Raw genomic sequence first — 24,949 nt, 5'->3', positions numbered from 1 at the left:
TCCTTATCACTTACATGAATCTGAAGATTTTCTGGTTTTCTCAGGAAATGGTCTCTGAATTATTAACAATATTATAGTATAACAGATTTAAATTATTCTGATTTGTAATTGGTGGAGAGGAGAGCTTTATAGTGATTTGTCAAGAACATTGAAACAGTACCTTTCTACTGAGCTTAAGATTTTATAGACATCATAAAGGCATTTTAAAGTGAATAGAACAATTTTTAATGTTTGCCCATATATGGAGAAAGTATTTTTCTTACATGGTAGCATTTAATGAATGATTATGTTGTGTCAAAAGGAGATTTCTATTTAAATATGAGAAAAATGTTGAAAAATTTATTAGGTGACAATTATGCTGCAGCAAACTATTGTAGGGTGATTTGGAATGGAGAGAAAATATCAGTTAGAACATCTCCATATAATGAAATGAGAAGTATTTGGTGAAAAACCCTCCATGACCAGTGTGTACTTACACAACCCATAGCAGAGACTACAGTATAAAGATTGAGAAACTGAAGATACTTTTGTACTTGTTTTTTGCCATCATTGTTGTCTTTATCTTTTCTTATTCTAATACTCAAACTTCTCAAAGAGGTTTGCATGTTTTATTTTAATGGAAATTTCTTGAAGGCTAAAGCAGTTGAGACACATTAACAGTTATATTGACATTAGTTTCATAGTAATGTCATTGAGGTTATTTTGAGAAGACAACATTCTCATTTTTTACTTTGCTAACTCATACTTACATATCATAATCAACCAAATGCTTTCAGTACTTATATTTTGGGGACACATTGCCCTTTTCAAATCTTGTTCCTACATATTGCTTTACTTAAAAAAAAAAGTATACCATCAGAGAAAGACATTTTGAAGCTAAGCTTGATATATGCTTGTTTTGTATTATTTAAAATCTTTACTAATAAATAAAAATGTTCCATTTTCAAATTTGATGTCAGCATCATTATCCTGAAAGCAATGAAATTATAGTTGATTATGCCTTGTCTCCTCAGATAAATTTACAAAGAAAAATGAGAGTTACTGGTGTGATTACTCAAGGAGCCAAGAGGATTGGAAGCCCAGAGTATACAAAATCCTACAAAATTGCCTATAGTAATGATGGAAAGACTTGGGCAATGTACACAGTGAAAGGCACCAATGAGGATATGGTAAGACTTACATGACATTATTAATTTGAAAGTAAACTCCCATAAATGATCGTGGATTACCAAATGATTACTGAATATTCAACAGAAGTCTTATGCTGTTGAAAATAAATTTGATTCTTCTAATCGGACCAGTGGTGTGGAGAGGGTACGGTGTTATCCCAAATTATCAATGTACAGTAGCTACCTTTTAAATCTTTCTCAGATTTTAACTGGTGGTCCTATAAACACTTTATCACAAGGTTAGCATAGTCCTGTGTATGAAATTAAGTTTTATTTTAACAACAGTCAGCTTTCAATATTTCATTTTATTGTTTTGACAGATTAACACTCTCCTTAATCAAATAAATACAGATCAAAACTATTATTTTTAAAGAAAAAATATAATTTTTAAAGAAAAACACAAAGTTATAGAAAACATAAATATCTTTATATAGTTCATATTGGAAGAAAATTTTGTTATTTAGCAGAATAAAATATTTTAGAAGAAATGGATATAATATTCTGTGTCTCCTTTGCCTTTTCATATGATATTTCTAATTTTTTAATTAGTTTTACTCCCAATTTTTAATTAAAAAAAATCAGCACTGCAGCTCATTCCATTTAAAACTGAGTCATTAGACTAGACTCTCATATATTTTATGAACGATTTTTTAAGTTACCTTCTTAAATGAATTTAAATAGGTTTTCTGATTACCAGGTTATGTAGAGGGTAAAATGAGAGTGAGATTTAAAGGAATTAAAAATAACACATTTTAGCACTTAATTTTTAGAGAGAAATTAGCTTTTCACTGGAGATATATATGAAGAATTAGGAGTCTCTTATCTGGGACAGACTGATAAGGAAGTAATCTTGAGGAATCAGACCCTAAAATGTCATAAATCTGATCACAGTATTAGAGAAACTGAGTGATCAGGAAGCAATAGTGAAGACTGGTTCCTAAAAACAAAATGAAACAAAAAAACTATAATTACTAAGTAGCAAAATGAGCAGACAGACCCCTGTCCCAGATTAAGTTGAAAGATTAAGGTAGTCTGAAGGACTGGCCTTAAATTGAAACGACCATCATAGTAGGGTATAGATTAAGCCATAGGTCACAGTGGTTTACAGCTTTAATGAGGATTCTGTCTATAGGCCTGTTGTCATTTTTTAGGGAAAAAAGCATTATATTTTATTTATATCAATAGAAGAAAAATAAAATACTAAGGTTGTAGAAAGGTATTAAATATTGAATTTACAGAAAATTATACTTATATTCACTTCTCATGGCAAGGTGCTTTCTAAATGCTCCAGACCCCTAGATTATTTAATCCAATCTTTGAGAGATTACGTTGTGTATGTAGGATATAGGGTCAATATATGAAAATAGTTTTTTAAAAAAAGCTGTTGCAATTAATAATTTTAAACTCTATGTTATCTCTTTTCATAGGTGTTCCGTGGAAATGTTGATAACAACACACCCTATGCTAACTCTTTCACACCCCCCATAAAAGCTCAGTATGTGAGACTCTATCCCCAAGTTTGTCGAAGACACTGCACTTTGAGAATGGAGCTTCTTGGATGTGAACTGTCAGGTGAGTCTCATATTATGTATTTCTGTACTCTCTTTAAAGGAAAAAAAAGTATATTTGTATGTAATGTGTTACGAACTTGCAATTTTTCAGCACTCGTAGATGTTCATTTCTGCTACAAAATGTCTAGGGCTTGGTTCAATGAGAAAGAGAGAGAGGAGGATAAACAAGTTCTAAAACACGCTACAGAATAGAATTAATGTAGAAGGGGCAATGTATTTCTTTGAGTGGTCAAAGAAAGTACAACAAATTTTCATTGGAAACTTTTGTCAAATATAAATGTGCCTTCTTGATTTTAATAGTAACTATGATTTATGTTTTATGACAAAATTTCAGTAAAAACTGGAATCTGCCTGACTTCATAAATTGCAGTTACATTTAGGCTATATGGCATAGAAAAGTAAGCTTTATCTTTGTACAAAGTTTTGTCTTTTTTTTTTTAGGTTTTATGAAACATGTAAATTTATCATTGCTTCCAAGAGACAATACTTTACAACCAAGATTGCTACTATAAATTCATTCTTAGATCATTCTTCTCTAACAACCTCCTTATTGTACGAACAGTGGTTTTCAAACACAAAGATAATCTATCAAGGGACTCAGATTTAAATAATCCTTGTCTTCCAGGAGCATCAGGACTAGATATAAAGATGAAGACTTTATGAGTGGATCTCACAGTCATTCACTTTCAATCTAGCTAGATTCTGAACTAAACAGAAAATCTGTCTAGGCATTTCACTGTGCTATATTTTTGGTGGTGGTTCTTATATTTCTATCATCAACATTTACAAACTATCTTTGCCACTTTGGCCTGAGATTTTGTTCAAACCACTGTGTTTTTAAGAAAACTAAAAATTCATGTGTGCCCCACTTTTTAGTGTAACCTCCAAGTACGAGAGACTTTTGTCATACTTACAGAAGTGCCGTTTAGTTAAAAATAGGACACATCCCTGAAAAGAGACAACTGAGAGCTTTTTATTCATTTCAAAATGTTGCATATAGGTTAAAACGCACACTTTATTTCCCTTCTTGGGTTTATTTGTGATGTTAAGAAAGGGAATGATTTTCAGGGAAACAGAAGTTACTATTAAAAAACAACCAAACTTTAAATGAACCCATTACATTCAAAGGAGTTAGAGACATTTGGGCAGATGAGTGAATCTATTGATATTTTAAGAATCATATTTTCATATTATATATGGGTGTCTTTTATGAAGCAATCAACATACAGTTTTAGTACCATTAATTATTGTAATGGGGATGTTTTCCTTATTTTGGTAATTTGAACTGGCTTATTGACTACCAGTAAATCTCAGCAGAATTATTGCTGCACGGTGTTTATATTGCATGTCACTATATCACCACAGGCCAGTGTCATCCGTAAGTCATTCATCATAAAGCAATCAAGGGAAGCCACAGCATGATGAAGCTTGCTGTTAAGTCCCATGCTTTTTAGTTGCTACAACATCGCCTTCCCCAATTTTTCAGTCCTTTGATTCATGAGGGCCAGTCTCTCAGACATGGCACAGTTACACCCCTAAGATATGAATATATTTTACTTTCAAGTTTGACAAGAGGTTACACCTGACCCTTTACGGATTTTTATGTTTTCAAAAAGAAGCCACACCTCATCTCCCAACCCCACAAAATGATTTTGAAAGTATATGCAGAGAATAATATCTCTTAATGAATGCTTATGAAAAAATAAATAAATAAAAATTTAAAAAACAGTGGGACTTCCCTGGCAGTCCAGTGGTTAAGACTCTGCGCTCCCGATGCAGGGGGCACGGGTTTGATCCCTGGTCGGGGAACTAAGATCCCACATGCCCTGTGGTGTGGCCAAAAAAATTAATAAAAATTTAAAGCTAGGGCACCACCTCACTTTAGAAATAATCAGTTTTGTTGTTGATACCTCATTTTGTTCAGGTGCTCTCCATGTTGGTAAAAGAGTTAATTTATACATATAAAATCATATGGATGGGAAGGGAAATTGGTGGTGTGAGGCAAATTGACAGAGAGGTTAGCTATAACACTTGGAAATAAACATTAGTAGAATGTACCAAACTATTTCCCACAATCCAGTACAACGCTGTAAAGCCCAAGGCTGCCTTATTGTATTCAATAAACTGTTATAAGAGCTCTCAGCCTGCCTAGAAGATAGCAGTTAATCTTTTTCCAGATACTTACAAAGAAAATTCCCCTAAATTCTCAAAAGAAATATGATTTAAGATGTTTAGAATGAAATGGATCATGACCGTAATTAGTAGAAGAATAGTCATTCATTCATTCTTTGAACAAATTATTCAGCACTTCCCTGGGCTGAGTACTAGACAGCAGAGTGGGTAATGAAATGAATTCTATAACTAAGCAGAAATGGTCAAAGTAAAGGTATGCCTTTTCTATCCAATACTTCACAAACTATGTTACATCTCAAAAAGGAGAAAAGCAACTTTGTGTCTCTTTCCTTTGTGTCTCTTCTGCAAGCCAAGCAATTGTACGAAGATTCCAGTGTCAAGGTGGGGGACTGGTGGTGATAACAGAAGAAAAACTCAGAAATCCATAATACAGACAATGCACGTTACCTTAGAACTGCTTGAAGATAAAGAGCATGCTATTAAGACTTTAGAACTTTCTAAAATCTTTGAGATTTTTGTCATGAAATTTTTCTTTTTCAGAATTTGTATTGAGGATTTAGAACTACTTATATCATGGAACTTGGGGTATAGGTCTCCTATGCCTGCAGCTCAACAAAACTTGAGCTAAGACATCCAATTGGCTAGCCCTCTATGTCAGTCTCTGTCATGTTTGCATAGGATAGGAATTTCCTAGAAGGTGGAGGTGAAGGCAAATATGGAGGAGCCTCAAGAAGGAAGACTTGATCTAGATGGACTAGGACAGAAAGCAAGGAATTGTAATTAAGAATTATATTTATCAGTGAAAAATTCTAAACCACCTCTCTTAGAGCCTGGACTGAAAATGGTCTAGTTTCAGAAATTGCAGCCAATCATAGGATATTCTTTAATACTCACTGGTATGCTGATTTGGGGACTTAATACTGTCATCTGTTGGAATAAGATTTATGGAGATAATAAAAATAGCTAACGTTTACTGAATGCTAGCTATATGCCAACACTGTTTCTAAATACTTTATCAACTAATTTCTTAGAAGACTTTTTTAGTATAATTTTGATTATTATCACCATTTTATAGATGAGAAGACTGAGGCACAAAGCGGTTAAATAACGAGTACAAGGCCACACAGCTAGTATGTAGGGCATTAGCAGAGTATGAGGAGATGACATTGATCAGAGAAGTCTCCTATTTTATCTTGGCTTTCTTGATGATCAAACTTACCTGTGTGTTCCTTGGCCAAAAGGTAAAATTTTACATATGGAAGACTCAGCCTCTTGCTAATATGATAATAGAATCATACTTTCCATTACAAGCTTTGTGAATGTAATTTTGTCACAATTGGAATTCAACATTGGGAAATAATGTATATAGGTACATACATACATACAAGATTTTTCAAGGACAGACAAACCCAAATTTTGTATCATGTCAAACCTGAAAATATATGTGGCAGATTTGAAAATCTTCAAAAAATATCCAATACTAGAGGTTATGGAGTATGATTAAAACATAAAAATGTATGAAAAGTCTTGTCCAGTAATGGTTTTGCTAGAATTAGCTTATTTTTTTTTCTGTTATCTGTTAGTTTAAATTCTACACTAGCACAATGTGAGGTATATGGTATATGCTGAATAAATATTAGTTTCCTGTCTTCCAGAAGAAGCCATGTTGGTATTATAAGAATCAGTGATAATGATTAACAGGTTTCTTGGAAAACAAATGCTGTCCAGTTTAGGATATACTATTGGAGCAGTTTGTGAAAATGACTTTGTACTGAGGGAATTTTCATTTTCAGTATTATGAAAACAAATAAAAGAAAACCAAATATCCTTTCTGAGAAAATGTTCCATTTTTAAAGACAAAATGAAACTGTTGAAAACTGGGAAACCGTCATGAGGTTATCAGTAATAAGACAGGAGAGAGCATTCCAGCATTGCTTTCATTTTGCAAAATCATCTGTCACAGAAAAGTAGTTTGAATTGTCTGTCTTGTTTTCAATTTTTCCAAAATATATTCAGACAAAATAGCTTGAATTGGTTATCTTGTTTTTCGATTTTGTTCCCGATTTATTTCTGATTATAGCCTTTTTTTGAATTTAGATGCTCTCTCTTTGGGGGAATGAATAGCATTATGCTTAATCTTCTCTTGCCTCTCCAACATGAATGCAGAAAACTTCCCAGCATGATAAATTATTTTTCTCATAGAGCCCTTCTCATTTTCTTCCAGGCTGTTCTGAGCCTCTGGGGATGAAATCAGGACACATACAGGACTATCAGATCACTGCTTCCAGCATCTTCAGAACTCTCAATATGGACATGTTCACTTGGGAACCAAGGAAAGCTCGGCTGGACAAGCAGGGCAAAGTGAATGCCTGGACCTCCGGCCACAATGACCAGTCACAATGGTTACAGGTAATATTTTCTAAAAATGTCTCACTATCCACTTTTCCTCTTCCTTAGAAGATTTCCTGCTGGTTAGATAAATATCAGAGTCATTATCTTCATACTGGTTTAAATGCGCCTTCCTCTGTGGCTTAACTAAATGGGTAAAACAAAAATTCCTTATGAATCTGTTTTCATGTTCTATTTTTACTCTGATGTTGATTTATAGATGCTACTGTCAGACTGATGCAGCAGGGTGGACCAAATCACACTACATATAGGTCAATTTGATTGATTATGAGAGGATTTGCATTTTAACTCTCATCTATTCTAATGCTTTGTGTCAATATTGGTTTGAAAGCATCACAGCAGGAATCCAAACCGCCTTGAAATCATGCCACTGACCAGCAGATTCTTCCCATAGAATCATGACTCATGACTTATTAGCTTTTTATCTGTGGTTGCTAAGCAATGGAGCAATTTGATTACATTCTCATAAGAAAGCTTGCTTGAAGAAGGAAAGCATAGACATTGCAGTCTGTTTATCATTTGCAAATGAGGTAAGATTATAGTCAGTGCTTCTTAAAACAACCTTCCTGAAGCGCACTTATTTGTGGAGTACTTTTAAGTATGACTTTTAAGTATGAACAAATTTGTTAATGTCTTCTGTAGCAAAGAAAAGTAAGACAGCTTAATTCTATAATGAGGTCATTTTATTTGAAAGATGTGTTCTCCTCTTATTGATTTTTATGCTGCATGTATGAGTTTCAAAACTGTGGTAATTCATTGTATTTCTGGAAATCATGAAAACAATTACAATAGCAAATGTCACCCCTCATCAAACCAGATTTGCCACATGTAAAACTGTTCTTACCAAGTCACCTGAAATTTCCAATAGTCTCTTCTTTCTTGACCCTAGTTTTCCCTATTCTTACAGAAATATTCACTTTTTTTCTTTACTGTCCCCTGACATTCTACCTGGATCTTTATTGATCTGGAGCTTTATTTAGTTCTTTCATTACCATACATAATGGTTAATTATGTCTTTCTCCTTTTACTGTCCTGTGAACTTTTTGAAGGTAGGCTTTATACATATATATATATATATATATATATATATATATATATATATATATGTATATATGTAATACAGGACATATTTCTCATCCCAGAACCCAGCCTCATGTCCTTGCCTATATGTAGCAGTACTACTAAATTAAATCATTCATTTGACAAATGTTTGTGATATACCTCTGAAGCGTCACATACCATGATAAATAGCGATGGCACATGAGTGAGCAACACACTATTCTTGCTCCTAAGACATTACCTGTTTCATAAACCATTCCTTTTATTTGGTTTGCAGGACACCACACTTTGTTTTTCTTCATCCTTCTAGCCGCTGCTTCCCACTGTCCTCCAGGCCACCCTTCCTCTGCCTGTTATCTTCCTGACAACCTCATTTTCACCAACTCCACACACTCACATTAGCCAATTTAGTGAGTACTATTTATTTCAACTACTGAAAAAAGGATTCAACTTCTCTAAAATTCTTTTTCTTCTCACCATCCCCACTGCCACTTCCAGCATCTGGTCTGCCACCCTCTTTCACCTTGGTTTTTGCAGAAGCCTCCTAACCAGCCTTCTGGTTTCTGGTCTGACTCTCTAAAAACCTGTTTCCCAAATTGTAACCTGTGTGATTTTTTTTTTTTCCCTAAAATGTAGATGTGATTCTTTTACTCCTTTATTTAAACCCTTCAGTTGTTCCCCATCAGCCTCAGAATCAAGTGCAGCTTCCTTAAGATAGCCTCAAAATCTTGGCGTGATTTGGCCTCAATTCACCTCTTACCACACTTCTAAATTTGCTTCAGTTTCTCAAACCATACATTACCTCTCTCTTCCCCTTCCGTTATAAATGTGCTCTTCCTAGAGGAAAAGAATGGAGAGAGCACCTCTGCCCAGAGCATCCCCAACCTTCTGTTGGTTAAATCCTTCAACTATAGTTTAGATGCACTTTCCTCTGGGAAGGATTTGCTGCCAGCTCCATCCCACACTAAATCTGGCTTAAGTTCTCTTCTGGATACTACTGTGTCCCCTGTAATTCTCTCACTGTCACATTATCACACTCTATTGGAAGTTGTGTCTTCATGCTACATTATTTGCTCCAGGAGGGATGGAACCACATTTGCCTTTTTCTACTTTCTCAGTCTGTTGTCCAGTACCTAACTAAATACCTGTCACAATACCTGACATGTGGTAGGCATTCAATAAGTACTGTTTTTGTTTTACTGAAGTATAGTTGATTTACAATATTGTGCTAGGTTCATGTCTACAGCACAGTGAACATATATATATATATTCTTTTTCAGATTATTTTCCCTTATAGGTTATTATAAAGTAATGAGTATAGTTCCCTGTGCTATATAGTAGGTCCTTGTTGGTTATCTATTTTATATATAGTAGCGTGTATATATTAATTCCAACCTCCTAATTTATCCCTCCCCCATCCCTTTCCTCTTTGGTAACCACAGGTTTGTTTTCTATGTCTGTGGGTCTATTTCTGTTTTGTAAATAAGTTCATTTGTATCTTTGTCTTTGTTCTAGATTCCATATATAAACGACATCATATGATATTTGTCTTTCTGTGTCTGGCTTACTTCACTTAATATGATAACCTCTATGTCCATACATGTTGCTGCAAATAGCATTACTTCATGCTTTATGGCTATTTTCCATTGTATGTATGTACCACATCTTGTTTATCCATTCATCTGACGATAGACATTTAGGTTGTTTCCATATCTTGGCTATTGTAAATAGTGCTGCAGTGAACATTGTGGTGCATGTATCTTTTCGAATTATAGTTTTCTCCAGATATATGCCCAGGAGTAGGATTGCAGGATCATATGGTAACTGTAAGTTTAGTTTTTTAGGGTACCTCCATACTGTTTTCCATAGTGGCTGTACCAATTTACATTCCCACAATAAGTACCGTTGAATGAAAGAATGAGTGAATCGATCAAAGTACTATTCAATTTAGTGATTTGGGCCTAAAATGCATATAATTTCCTCCCCAATTTAAGAGATCAACTGCTAATATCCTCAAAATTTTAAGTAATATTTGAAAAAGAAATCTAAAATTTCATATTAAAGGTCTGGCCTTTTTAATAAAGGAACTAAATTTTCATAATCGATAGGCTTTATGAACTTTTCAAGTTCTTAATTAGAAGAAACCAGGGAAAATATCCTTTCCGTTTGTTAGACTTGAATGGTGAAGTTAAACTTGTTCTTTGTTGCTGTATAATATTTTTAGAATTGAAAACATTTCAGTCATATCTCAGATTAGCTGGGTGTGGCTAATATTATTTGTGAATCATAATGCCATGTGGAATAAGACAAAATATTTTACACCCCATAAGTAACTCAGACAGGCTGGTAGACTCTAGAAATACCCACATTACGGTATTGCCAATGGCAAATTTCTTTAGAAAGATCAAAATAAAACCAAGTATTTTTACATGAATCAGGGTGTAATGTTCAATGCAAACCTTCATCCATCACTTTTTTTTTTTCTAATTTATTTATTTTTGGCTGTGTTGGGCCTTCATTTCTGTGCGAGGGCTTTCTCTAGTTGTGGCGAGCGGGGGCCACTCTTTATGGCGGTGCACGGGCCACTCACTATCACGGCCTCTCTTGTTGCGGAGCACAGGCTCCAGACGCGCAGGCTCAGTAGTTGTGGCTCACGGGCCTAGTTGCTCCACGGCATGTGGGATCTCCCCAGACCAGGGCTCGAACCCGTGTCCCCTGCATCAGCAGGCGGACTCTCAACCACTGTGCCACCAGGGAAGGCTCCATCACTTTTTTTTTTTTTTTTCTTTTTGCGGTACACGGGCCTCTCACTGTTGTGGCGTCTCCCGTTGCGGAGCACAGGCTCCGGACGCGCAGGCTAAGCGGCCATGGCTCACGGGCCCAGCCGCTCCGCGGCATGTGGGATCCTCCCGGACCGGGGCACGAACCTGTGTTCCCTGCATTGGCAGGTGGACTCTCAACCACTGTGCCACCAGGGAAGCCCCCCCATCACTTTTTTTAAGATGTCTTCTTAAGTCACTTGCATGCTGAAATTGATTCATTCTGTTGGTGACAGATTTTCTGTCAATTCAAGGACCAGTTGTTCGTAGTATATGTCTATTTTTTGTTGTGTCAAAACATATTCAGAATCTCCAAGGCAAGGTGAATTGACATCTTTATTTATTTGCATTTTTTCGTTTTTGACATCATGCAAGAAAATGCTCCAGAATTGACAGTTTTTAGTGTTTTCTCCTCAAGAGAGTAGAATCTGTTCAACTGTACATTGTTACACTTGTTAGTATCTTTGTTGAAAATAAGATTAATATTTTCATAGGTAATTTATAGGGTGATTTCTTTTTAATTTTTGGTATAGAATCAATTTTTATCCTTATTTAAGCCTTCTGAACTTATAAATTTTGGCTGTGATCTTAACTAGAATGCATCAGTTCTGAGAAATAGCATGGCTGCCATTTAAATCCTCTTTCTTCCTTATCGGTCTCCTACTAATTATTTTTTAAGAAATTTCTTTTATATGCCAACTATACACGTAACTCTTTAATAATGAGAATTTTATTTCAGTTTGATAGTTTTTTCCAAAACCCGATCATATAGTATCTGGAAATACAATTGTTGAAAATGAAACCAAAAAAAAAAAATCCTTTACCCAATTGTGATATATTTTAAGGAATCTTTATGCATTCTTTTAAGGAATTCTTATGTATTCAAATATCACTTTAACATTTTATTCTTATTATTCCTCTAATGTTTCTTCCAGTCTCTTCTCTAAGGTCAAAATCTCAGAAGTTTCTTAAGGAAATGTTCTTGTGAGTTTTTTTAGGAGTGATCTTACCTAACTGATTAGTTTCCTTGAGCTACTGTTAATCATGAAATCATTATGCTATTCCTATATGAAGATGGCAAAAATGTGTTAAGTCCACAGGCATTCGTAAGCAAGAGGCATTTCTCAGACCTCTGAAAAACCGTTGTTCCATCACTTGATATGTTTGATCGTCTCTTAAACTTTGAGCAAGAAGTTCTATCAATGTGTTTTCCAAAAGCCTACAAAGGTTAAATTGTAGTTCCTGCCTTTCAAAAAGTCTTACCTACACCTAAGTTGAAACGTAATAAGGCAGTCATTCCTAACTCAGAGTTGCACATTCCTAACACATGGTTGGACTAGATTTTAAACCCTGTTATAAAATTAGTGACATTTAATTTACAGAGATCTTTTAGAAGCAAACTATTATTATCTCCTGTGGTTAGTTTCTAAACAAAAACCCAGAAATTTTGTTGGGTTTTAAGGTGGATTAAATAAAACAAATGACAGAACCGAGGAAGCACATAGTGGGTACCCAGCAACAAGTAGTTCCCTTCTTTCTGTTTCTGGTGGCTTCTGAAAACTCAGGAGAGCATCATCTGACACCACCAATTATGACCAAGAATGAAGATATGCATACATATTTTTGCTTCTTCCAAAAGGAAATTACCAATAAAACTATGAAATATAAAGTAATATATCATTAGATCAGTTGCATACTGTGAGCAATGTTGACAGATTACATAAATTTGCATTGGCAAACAAAAATTTTAAATATTTTTACCTAGGCAGCATCAGTTGTTTTTCAGATTCTTTACCTGAGAGTAATAATAATATTATTAATAATTTAAAATGAACATTATGTCATTTGGCAATCATGAAATCATGTTCTTCTTAGAATGTCTGTGTGCTTTTAATGTTCATTTTCAGGGCCTTTTCAACAGATTGAATAAATTCCTTTTTATTTATGCTCAGATTATACAAACTGATTAAAATTCAGCATGAGGTTGAGATGTTTAGTGACATTCTATCAGGAGTAGGGACATTACTGATGATAATCTTATAAATTGTGAAGAAATATTGTGCTACAGTAGATGCATCTAAACAAAGAACACTCTACAAATTAACTTGGATTGATTAAAAACTTGTTTTAAATAAGACATCATAAATTCTCTTATAGTGAATACGCTGTGTATGTACTTACTGCCCTATTTATTGGTGGTGACTATATAAAATGGATAATTCATCCTCCATAATTGAATCTATGAAAATTTTTTTCAGATTTCATAAAGGGTAGCATAATATAAATGACTAATAGGATGAAAAATGTCAGAGTGTCACTTAGGAAATGACCTTTTGGTCTATTTCATGGGACATTTGCTAATTTAAGGTAGTCTGCATAGTATTTCAACCAAATTAGTAGAATTAATAGAGTTGTTAGACTGCACATTTTAATGCTGACCTTTGTCAAAATTGCAGCTAACCCTACACAGCTTCATTTCAGTACTAATTTTGTGGAAATGTGTAAGGAGGCAATTGAATTTAGGTTTTCAAATTAAATAAGCCTTGTTTAATTTAGTCCATTTCAGATTTTTAAAAGGGAGTATTCTAGCCATAAATTTTATAACTTCTTTAAAGCCATTAACTTCCCTTGCTCTCTGGACAATTTATTTACAGAAGGGTTAAAGGAAAGGTTTTTGAGGATCAAGGGACCTCTAAGCCACTGGGAAACATTTGGCAATATGAATGAATATTCTGATTTCCAATTCACTATTTCAGTCTTTCATATCTAGTAAACAGTAAGCCTGCACAAAGGTTTCAGTTATAAAGCAGATCTACAAGAGATCAAATAATGAAACAATTTATGCAGGATTGTAAAACATCTTCCATCTTTCATAAGTGGTAATATATTTTGGAGTGTATGAAATGAATCAAAGGATGTCTATACTTTGCTTGGATTATGAATTCATCTTTAAATTTTTTTATAATTTTATAATATCAAAGGAAATCTCCATGATCCATTAGGAAAAAAACTTTTAATGAGCAAAACACAATTGAGTAGGATACTTATACAGAAAATACTTAGAGAGCAAAGAAAAGTGCCATAAACATCAGTGTAGCTGTACTGAGGGCATAGTTCGAACTCCAAAAATCTGGTTTTGAAGGCTGACAAATCACAGCAATACTCTGGGATCAGTTTTTGCTCTTTTTCTAAAATGTAGCTATTACAAAAAAAGATAACCTCTCAGGCAACCTTCCCTTTTAAAAAACTCTCACACCACTAAGATTCTAGTATCTAAATGATGATTGGCCAAATCCAAAGTAGTCAGAAAATTACCAAACCTACCAGATAATTTCTGGTGAAGTTAACAACATCGTATAATTTAATTAGTGTTATGGTATAGCTGTATAATCTTAAAATTAACCTTGAAAAAAGTTAACTTTTATATTCTGCATATTATATCTACTCAATACCCCAAAATTTTCCCCTTCCTTTCCACCCATTCTCATTTTGAGTCATTTCTTTGTTTTATATCTCTCTTTAAACAGTTGAAAGAAAAGAATTCCCTAAGACGAGGCAATGAGACCTATCAAGCCATTATGAAGTATTAATACATTAGCATTTACATATAGCGCATCATGAAAAATACACAAAGCAATAGTTCTGGTGGCAGAGGAAGGAGTAGATCAGATTGAGTGCAGGGTGCAGTTTTGGAAGGCAAGCCCTGATGGTACATGAAAATTGGATGGAAGATTTGTGGTTCGGAGGTTATTTTAAATGGCTTCATAATTTTTTAATTCAAATAAATATTTTTGCAACCCCTCTTATAACAAAATACAATACCACGTGCAAGGAATTGAAAGATAGATTCGGCATTGTGTCCACCTGCAGGTGTGATTACTGATGCCCTAATTGTTATGGATTCAACATTCCAAAAGCAATAAACAGGAATGTGGGAAGCTGGATGCTTCTACTTAGAAGCCATATTTGAAACCACTGAAAAACTGAACAGCAGGATTTAAGAGAATTGTATGTGCACAGCAGGCCCATTCGTGTTTTTATGATAATGAAAACTGAATGACTTCTGATTCCTTTGTATGCAAATAAATTTTAATTTGTGGCATATTAGCTATCTTTATAGTAACAAAATATAGTTATAAGAATAGTAATCATTTCCCTCTAAAAATATGAACTGAAAATATGCCAATGAGTAAAATTTAGAGCTTGGGAATACTGTTTCAAGTAAGATGAGCATTTGTGAAGGCTTTCAAATAAAATGGGAATCAACTTTAATCAGTGATCTCATTTTGTCTTTAAAGCAGCCCTCTCAGTGACTGTTATTTCTGTTTTAGGAGGCTACAGAGAGTCTGAGAGATTTGCTAAAGATTGCACAGCCAGTCAGCAGTACAAGGGGAGCTCAATACACCAGGAAACTCACGCAGTGATTTTTACCACAGTATTTTGTAAACCATTTAGTGAGTGAGGGGATTCCTTTTTTCAGGGAATGTTTGTTGGATTAGGAAGCTCTTCCAGGGTCCAGTGCATAGCATATCTCTGGCCATACCTTTCTTGAAGGAGAGCTTCTGGTACCTCTTTGGATCCAGCTTGCCCTCTAAATCTGTGCTTCTACACTGTAAAAATTGTATACCCCTTAAGGTGTTAAACATTGAACATACACAAGTTAAATATTTAGAAAATATAATATCTATTTTTTTGGTTTAAGATAAAACAAATAGGAAATATGATGAAAATTCTAGCTTTCTTCCTACAGCTCGATGGTGTGTCCTTTGTGCACACACCACATTTTAGACAGCGCTTCTTTGCCCAACACTCTTGGTTGTAGTTAAGCTCACCTGGCCTGGTTACTTTGGTTTATACTAGAGATCTTTGTACTTTTTCTTCGAAGCCAGTGGTGCTATGATGAATAGGTCGTTCAGTTTTCATTTACATTTATGAGTAAGGTGTCTTTCATTTGTGAAGTATTTATTTGCCAGCTAATGTTGACATAAAATAAATTTATTTATAGCAAATATTACATTCATTTTCTCTTTCACTATTAAATTAGCATTTCTGTGAGGAAAACATGGCTCAGTGAAATGACTTTTAAGTTTCTTGTGTCTCCGTTTTATGCTGCTATTGTATTTCTTCGGCATAGTATGTCTACTGGAAATTGTAGGTCCATCTACCCTTGCCCATTTCTGTATTAGCCTTTGGTTAGAATATTCTCTCATATCCTTTATGATGTGCCTAAGGACATAGCTGCCTACCAATTAATCACTTTCTGGAATTAGTATATATTTCAGAGGAAAATAGATATCAATTTCCTTGGCCAGGACAGATTGTGGGTTCAATATCAAGGCCAACCAGAGTTTTGACTTCTTAACTCATGACTTAAGCTCCTTGCCCAGGTCTGTCTAGATATCCAATGCTGCTCCCTGCATTTGGCCTGCCCACTACTCCCTGTGAAACCTGGTGCACATCTGACTGTGCCCTCTCCTTGTGCCCTCTTCTCATCTGAGCTTTCCTGGGTCCTTGTTCTTTGGTTTATCTCCTCTTTGGTCTTGCATTAGGGCTCCAGCCTACCCTCTGAAGGCTCATTGCCTATTTATCATCGGCTCATTTTCATCTTTGTGGAGTTTCAGCCCTGCCCTGGCTCTCACAGGGCCATAGCTGACCTCAGTCTTCGCTGTCTTAGCTCATGGTCCTGGCATTCAAAATTTTTATTTTTCCAGATGCATCTTTTCTTCACATAGTTCTACCAGCGGAATCCAGTCCCCCTGACTACAGACCCAGAGTTTCTAAAAGGTCCTCTCTTTCTCAGTCTGATTATGAACTGATGCAATTAGGGTAATGTATATCACTCCTTCATCCTGAAGATGTGTGTTCTTTAAAACGAATTAGATTCCCTTTCTCCCCCAATGGTCATTTTTATCAGCATTTTTCCAAATGTACCCTGAAAAACAGTTTCTATAAGGTTCTCCACAAAAAAAAAAAAAAAAAGATTCTATGCTGAAATGTATTTAGTAAAGTCTATATCTTCTTCTCTGTTCTTACTGATTCAGATGAATATTAACATAGGATGCTTAAGAGTCCTATAGGAAAGAGATTTGTTTTATTTGGTGATTTTCAAACTTATTTGGCCACAGAGTGCTTTTTAAAAATAACTACCAAGGGACTTGCCTGGCGGTCCAGTGGTTAAGACTTTGCCTTCCAGTGCTGGGGGTGCAGCTTAGATCCCTGGTTGGGGAGCTAAGATCCCACATGCCTCACAGCCAAAAAACCAAAGCATAAAACAGAAGCAGTATTGTAACAAATTCAATAAAGACTTTAAAAATGGTCCACATCAAAAAATCTTTAAAAAAAATAAACTATATATTTAAATAAATTAATTAAATAAAAATAACTACCTTAACATCTCCAGAAACCACTTTAGAATATTCTGTATTAATTAATTTGCATTTCTATAGTACTTCGTTGTTTTCAAAAGGCTTTTCTAATAATCTGTATCTTTATAATAATCTGGAGACATAATTATTTATGTAAAGTGTTCTGTCCTAAAATAGGAAAAAACAATTTATAGAGGTTATATGACTTAATCATGTAAGTATCAGAACTTGACTCAAAATTCCGGTTTCTCTCTTTTCCTTTGAGTGCCATTTTTCATGGCTGTTTGCATCTGACATCATGTAGGAAGAAGTCTAACCTTAGTAGCCTTTTTTTTGTGTGAATTTTGTTTGTGATTTTCATGTTTTTTTTTCAATACAGCAAAATATATGCAAAATACGGGTATTTGGAAATATGGTTTTCCAATTCACTTCATTCTTCTATTTTTGTGGTAGACCTACTCAATATCACAATTTCATCAATTTTATGTCCATATATGTACAAACCAAGCATTTAAAATTGCCCAAGTGCTTTCAAAGCATTATTTTCATTTCCTCTTCAGAAAGAATGTTGCACATAAGCTAAAGTTAGCCCAGGTGTGCCTGAAGCATAGTCAACCCATGTCATGAATAAAATGGGCCCTGTACATTGACCACTCTAAGCACAGAACGTAATATGTGAACAGTTTTGCCTCTTAAGAAACAGTTCCTATAAGCTAATGAGCTTATTAGCTAGAGAAGTTCACAACAGCACACAAATGTTTGTCAACTCAAGTGGTAAAAAAAATTTTCTCCCATTTGTTGAAAAGTGCATCTGATAATTTTCTTTAAAACTGTTTCCCTCTCATTTTAAAATGACAGATTTTCATTGGAACTTATCTTTAAATAAACTGTAAAGTTGGCCCTCCTGAAAATGTTCATACCCTTTGGCTTTGCTTTCTCTGTGTTCATGGTGTAAAGGTCTCTCTCTTCATTCAAATGATGGAAGCTTTTGTAACTGACGTGCATTAAACTTTAATATAGAATTCATATTAGGAGAGTTACTGTTTTACAGTAAAATAGGACACTAAACACATGCAGTGGGCATTTTGTAGCATCCATCTGTTGAGCAAAGCAAGCTCAGAACTGTGAACGCATCATTATTTTACAGATACGTTCCTTGCAGGTTTTCCTCACTTAAGAAGTGAGACTGCAGTCTCTTTGAATATGATTTCTGTTGCCCCATACATTTTCTCTTCTACGTGCTCAGTGGCTTTTGATAGAGAAAGCTAAAAGCAGATAAAAAGCATTTTATCCAAGGTTATCCGATATGAGAGAAATCAAGAGATATTTACCTATAATAATTATTAATTAGTACCTATTTATATGATATCTATAGTTTTAAAATTAAAATAAAATTTTGTAGATTGTATTCAAAATTGTATTAATTATCATTTGTGGCATTGTATAATGATTATTATTACCATTTTATAGGCAACATAGCTGACAAATGCAAATATGGTTAAGAGGGCTGAAAGTAAATGAATAAAATAAAAGCAAGGGTAATTGAATAACTGTCATTCCAGTTAAACTCTGAGTCACCTTTTTCCCTTCTCCCAACATGCTACCAACTATATGAGGCTCAGCTTTTGTTTCTTTCATGCGAAGCACTATGGATTTTAATCCCAAAGCTGTAGGGTTTGATGGTCCTTCATGAGTACCACAGGACCCATCTGTTCTGTTAGGTATATGCCTGGTGATATGGAAGGAGCTGTATATACAAGGTAATGGATCTAAGAGTACTTAGAATGTAACACTAAGTATATATATGTATGTCTCTACACCCGCCTCAAAGCTCCATAATGGGAAATAGGGGAAGTTCTAAAAATAAAGCAGCCTTAACGCCCTCACTGGGAAAATGCACACCATCAGCTGCTTGTATCTTTTTGCATGTTGGTGTCAAAGTCATTTTCTCAAAGTGTGGTTTAGAGACCTCCTGCTTCAGAATCAGCTGGCATGAGCTGGCTGAAAATGTGGATGCCCAAATGCCGTTCCCAAAGACTCTGATGTTTTTAGGTCTAGAATGGGCATAGAAATGTACATTTTTGGATATATATTGAGGGATTCTTGCACTGTGTGAAATTGGAGAGAAAGGAATTGGTAATTTATGGCTTGACTGATAAACATATTCATTTAGAGGCTACCATTTTAATGGGACTTGCTTAGATATGTTGAATTGAAAATTATTTGAGTGTGTATCTAACTGCACCTTAGGAGAAGAGTATCAGATACTTCAAATTAAGGAAATGTCATTGTACCAGTAGGCAAAATTCAAAAATTTCAGCCTTATATTGATCTGACTGTTATTAAACGAATGAATCCAACAACAAATCTTTAGTTTCTCCTAATTCTATAGGAAATAGGTTGTATTGAGCATACTCACATAGAACCAGATTTAAAATCCAAGAAAGAGGATCTGTGTTGGTTTCTGTATCTCTAGTATCCTCTGGCTATGAAAAGTAGCTGGGTGGGTGGGTGGGTAGGTAGGTAGGTAGGTAGGTAGGTAGATAGATAGATAGATAGATAGATAGATAGATAGATAGATAGATAGATAGAATTAAGGTCTAGTGTATGGAAGTATGGAGTTATGGAATTATCACAGATTTTTGTTAATTGGTCCTTTGATATGTGTAGTGAAATAACAGATATTCCTAACAATTACTGTGAGATACTACCAATTTCTGAAGTAACATTTGAAGAGAGTAAAATATGTTCAGTGAAGATAAGAGTATTAAGTTTACTGCTTTGTCTCATAAAGAGGCCTTGTTTAAAGTAGGTGCTTATTGAAAATCTGTTGAATAATGTTTTCAAAGCTTGTTGATGTATGTGCAGTTTATAGAGTTAATTTTAAATTAATTGGTATATTTGATAAGAAAAGGTATTTTGTAATGTTAGGATGGTAAACTCTATAGCAGAACTGTCTGGGTTCAGACCCTTTCTCTGCCACTAACCAGTTGTGGGACTATGGAAGAGTGATTCTACACATTAGTGTCTCAGTCTCATTTTCTAAATAGTAACAGTAGTATCTTATAGGGTTGTGTTAAGGACAAAATGAATTAACATAGTAAAGTGCTTAAGAATTACTATAAAAATGTGTTACTATTATTTTATTAATCAGAACGAATCAGTTACCAGTCAAACTATATATAGCACTTTCTTTAATTTAAGGTTGCCAAATAAAAAATCTAGAATTTTTAGTTAAGAATAAATAATGAATTACTGTTTAATATAAGGGTGTCCCTTATATTAAATATTGCAAGGGACATACTTACACACACAAATATTGCAAGGGACATACTTACACACACACACACACACACACGTTGTTAATCTGAAATTAAAATTTAACTGGGCATCCTATATTTTATTTTGCTAAATCCAGCAACCCTATTTTCACACTGTCTAGTTTGCTTTCTTTCCCCTGGAATCTCTAACTTAACTAAGCTATCATGGTGATATAGTGATGATTTAGTCAATAGATAATGGTTTTAATAAATTGCTTACCTATAATTATTTTATACTGTGCCTATATTCCAGATGAATAGATATTAGAAATCTAATAGTTTGTTAACTCCCAGACAAATATGCTTAAATTGTCCTCCACTTCAAAATTATTAATCCCTATTTTGTTCTGGAAAAAAAAAAGAAGCTATTCTTTATTCTGACTCTTCTGTGTCTAGTGGATTTATGGGGGTAAGATGAACCCTTTGAGATCCACACATAGAGCAAGGAGATCTATGCTGGAAGTCAGTCTCTTTCAATATAAAGGGACTCAGTATAATATTTTCTATCATGTGAATGTGTTGAAGTTGCCAGGAATGCCCCTAAGTGACTCTCAATGACATTTGGGATATTGTGTCTACAGTTTGTAGAAATTACCACGAGGTGGCGTTTAGGATCCTCAAAGATTCTTGGCTCAGTTGAGTTCATGTTATAAAAAGACACACACAGTCCTTAGGACCTGACCCTTGATCTCCTGAATGACACTGGAGATGGTATCCCTCCCAACCTCCATCATCGGTTTGTTCATCTGAGAAATTTAGTAAATGCCCTTTCCACAGGGCTGTTGGAAGACTGAATTCTCTCGGTATGAAATATATATAGCTCTAGTGGAATTATGGAATTTAAATTATCATGGATTTTTGTTAATTAGTCCTTTGATTTGTATAGCACAATAATAGATATTGCTAACAATGACCATGAGATACTAGACGCAGACGTAGAGAACGGACTTGAGGACACAGGGAGGGGGAAGGGTAAGCTGGGACGAAGTGAGAGAGTGGCATGGACGCATATACACTACCAAATGTAAAATAGATAGCTAGTGGGAAGCAGCATAGCACAGGGAGATCAGCTCGGTGCTTTGTGACCACCTAGAGGGGTGGGATAGGGAGGGTGGGAGGGAGGCACAAGAGGGAGAGGATATGGAGATATATGTATACATATAGCTGATTCACTTTGTTATACACCAGCAACTAACACAACAATGTAAAGCAATTATACCTCAATAAAGATGTTAAAAAAAACACAAACATAATTCAGGGTTCTTGGAACAGGCTAAGTGCCCTGTGTGAGTTCTCTTCCCTGCCTCTCCTTTAGCATTAAGGCAGAAAATTTAGAGATTAGCAGTAGTGGAACCAATTTTCACCCCAAATCCTGTGGCTATATTATATTTAATCACAAAACAAAGCAAGGAGGAAACATAGGCTACTTTGTGTCTCTAGCTTTCAATCGGATTATTTCATATATTTCAAAAGTTGCCTAGACTTCTGAATTTTTCCACAATAGTTCTACTTAACTATCTGGAAAATGCTATAAAACTCCTCTCCCTCACCCGCTTTGTGAGATTATCCATTGTTTTATCAGCCCATCTTTCCTTCTGGAAAGTTACTCCCTTTGGGGAGCAATGCCAGTCTAACCTGGTATTTGTAATAGGATCTGCCAACAGAGTCATGTATTCACTCACCACAGCTTTCTTCAGGGGAGAGCACAGAACTTCCTGGTAAAAGGGAAGCATCTTGTTGGAGCTGTCACAGAGAAGGTAAAAACAGAAGTAGGAGACATTTCTTTAAGCTGCCCTTGTAGAGCAAGCACACCATAATTTATGACAAAATGATTATTAGAGAGGCTTTATGGAGAGCTGAAGGAGAAACTAAAAACTCCCAGCCACCTTGGGGCCACCAACTCCTTGGAGCGCCCACTCCACCCTCAAGTGTGAAATTGAGAGACAGGATAGGTACTGACTGTTCCCAACCTACCACATGCAGAGAGCCACTCCAATAGTGTTTGGTGGAGAAGAGAATCCCAACATGCCTTGCTCTTTCTTGAGCTCATTGTTCATATCAATTGACACTTTTTTTTTTCTTCTATCCACCAGGCCATAGTAACCAACAAGAGGATGGCCAGTATTTAAGAAAATTTTGTGGTGAAAGACCTAAATTTTGTGGTGAAAGACCTAAAGTAGAAAAGTCTATCCACTAGATTGTTTTGGGGTTGTTTTTGTTTGTTTTTTGGCTTTGAAGTTCTATGGGAACATAGTAGTAGAAAACATTATTCTGCCTATTAGGTCTTGGGAAAAAATGCAACTGAAAAATACAGCACTTGAAAAATTTTATCTGTAAATAATATCATGAATTAAATGCTAATTAGGGGACTTTCCTGGTGGCGCAGTGGTTAAGAAACCGCCTGCCAGTGCAGGGGACATGGGTTCGAGCCCTGGTCCTGGAAGATCCCACATGCCGCGGAGCAACTAAGCCCGTGCGCCACAACTACTGAGCCTGCACTCTAGAGCCTGAGAGCCACAATTACTGAGGCCCTGTGCCACAACTACTGAAGCCTGTGCGCCTAGAGCCTGTGCACCACAAAAGAGAGTAGCCCCTGCTCGCAACAACTAGAGAGAGCCCACGTGCAGCAATGAAGACTCAACACAGCCAAAAATAAATTAATTAATTTTAAAAAATGCTAATTAGTTTTAAATATAGAAAGTATAAAATCTCTTTAGGAAGTTTTTTTTCTTTGAGTTTTTTAAAATATACTAAAATCTGTGGTTCAATTCTAGCTCTGCTTCTTACTGTCTTTTTTAGCAGGGCAAATGAATTCACCACCCCAGGGCTTCTCAAGGGATTTTTGTGGAGCTGAAATGAAAGGACATCCATGAAGGTTGTTACCACACTGCCTGTCACATAAGCAATGTCTTTTCCCCACATGGATACAGTAGACAAAATTATAACAAGGGCCATTCTAGATTGGTTGAAGGCACATTTGCTTTTTGTGATGCCTGTCTTGTAGAGTTGATTATGACATGGTGATGATTATCATGACTGTAGTGAAGGAGGCCTAGCCTACAGTCTGATAAAGTTTCTTTCTGTTACTTCTAGAATGACCTGATCATTAATTCCCACTAAAACGTGGGGAAAAAAATTAAAATACTGGGTACAACATATCCTTTGGTCTTTGAGAAAAAACAAAGCTTAGTTTAATATTTTTTGAATCAAAAATGAAAAATGGGAAACAAGTGCCATTCTTTTCTCAATGAAATGATCGCATCTAATTTTGTTGCGAGCATCTGTGTTTGTGTTTAATGGCAAGTGTAATTATGCACCTGCGTTGTGCAGCTCTTCTAATTTTAGTAAAATTGATTATTTAGAAAATACATAACAAATTACTCTTTTAAAATGAGTAAGTTTAAATGCTGAAGCCTTTATAACTATCAAATTTCTCGTCTTCTGATTTCATGCAGTAGCTGCACACAGCTTTTATATCCAACAGGACAGCCTGGACTCTTTCCAGTGTGCTCAGAATCTTGCCCTGTATTCTGCTGAGTTGAGAGTGGCAACAAGCCAGCCAGTGCCCCCTCTTCCCTCCCAAAAGAGCCTCACCTCTAGAAAGGACTATTCAGGGAGAGAGGGAACTTTTGTTCTTGCGTCAGAAAAATAGCCATGGGGCTTAAGAGAACAGACCCTTTTTTGTCTGACTATCATGTTAAAATGTTGTCCCAGTACAACTCAGAGTCCAGATCACTAACTTAGTATATCCCACAGAGTACAACTGTCTAGAGGTAACTTGTGGCCCACAGGAAAGTGTATTAGAGCTCTAGACACATTTTTCCCCCAAATCTTATTTCTTTAAGGTGTCACATGCCAACTGATTAATATTTTAATGATTTTGAATTAATTGTATCTTGTAGGTTGCTTTAGATCAATTTTGAAACAAGACAAGAAAAAAATTTTTTTAAGAAAGTATGGAAAAGATGAAGATTCGTTAATAATTCTTACTGGTCAAGTGATTGGAGTTTTCAAATGCAAATTTGGGTGTTGGCCAGGAAATAGTCAAGTTGAATCACCAAAATAGCAAGGGACATAGCAGTGCAATATGCAAGTAGTAAAGAA

General features: G+C 35.2%; 1 protein-coding gene across 3 annotated transcripts in view; it reads left to right on the top strand.

Annotated features, from left to right (window-relative positions):
* Positions 1 to 24,949, top strand: part of EDIL3 (EGF like and discoidin domains 3) — a 424,408-nt gene that overhangs the window by 297,939 nt on the left and 101,520 nt on the right. For all 3 annotated transcript variants that reach the window (XM_089909096.1, XM_089909098.1, XM_089909097.1), the window contains 3 exons: positions 1,014 to 1,169; positions 2,597 to 2,741; positions 7,098 to 7,282. In XM_089909096.1, the coding sequence (XP_089765222.1) occupies positions 1,014 to 1,169; positions 2,597 to 2,741; positions 7,098 to 7,282 (486 nt within the window). The remainder of the gene's footprint in view (positions 1 to 1,013; positions 1,170 to 2,596; positions 2,742 to 7,097; positions 7,283 to 24,949) is intronic.

The sequence above is a fragment of the Delphinapterus leucas genome, chromosome 3 (genome assembly GCF_059928025.1).
Source record: "Delphinapterus leucas isolate spDelLeu-1000000601 "Yukka" chromosome 3, BTC_Dleu_Yukka2, whole genome shotgun sequence".
Taxonomy (NCBI): domain Eukaryota; kingdom Metazoa; phylum Chordata; class Mammalia; order Artiodactyla; family Monodontidae; genus Delphinapterus; species Delphinapterus leucas.
This window is presented reverse-complemented; position numbering and strand designations above follow the sequence as displayed.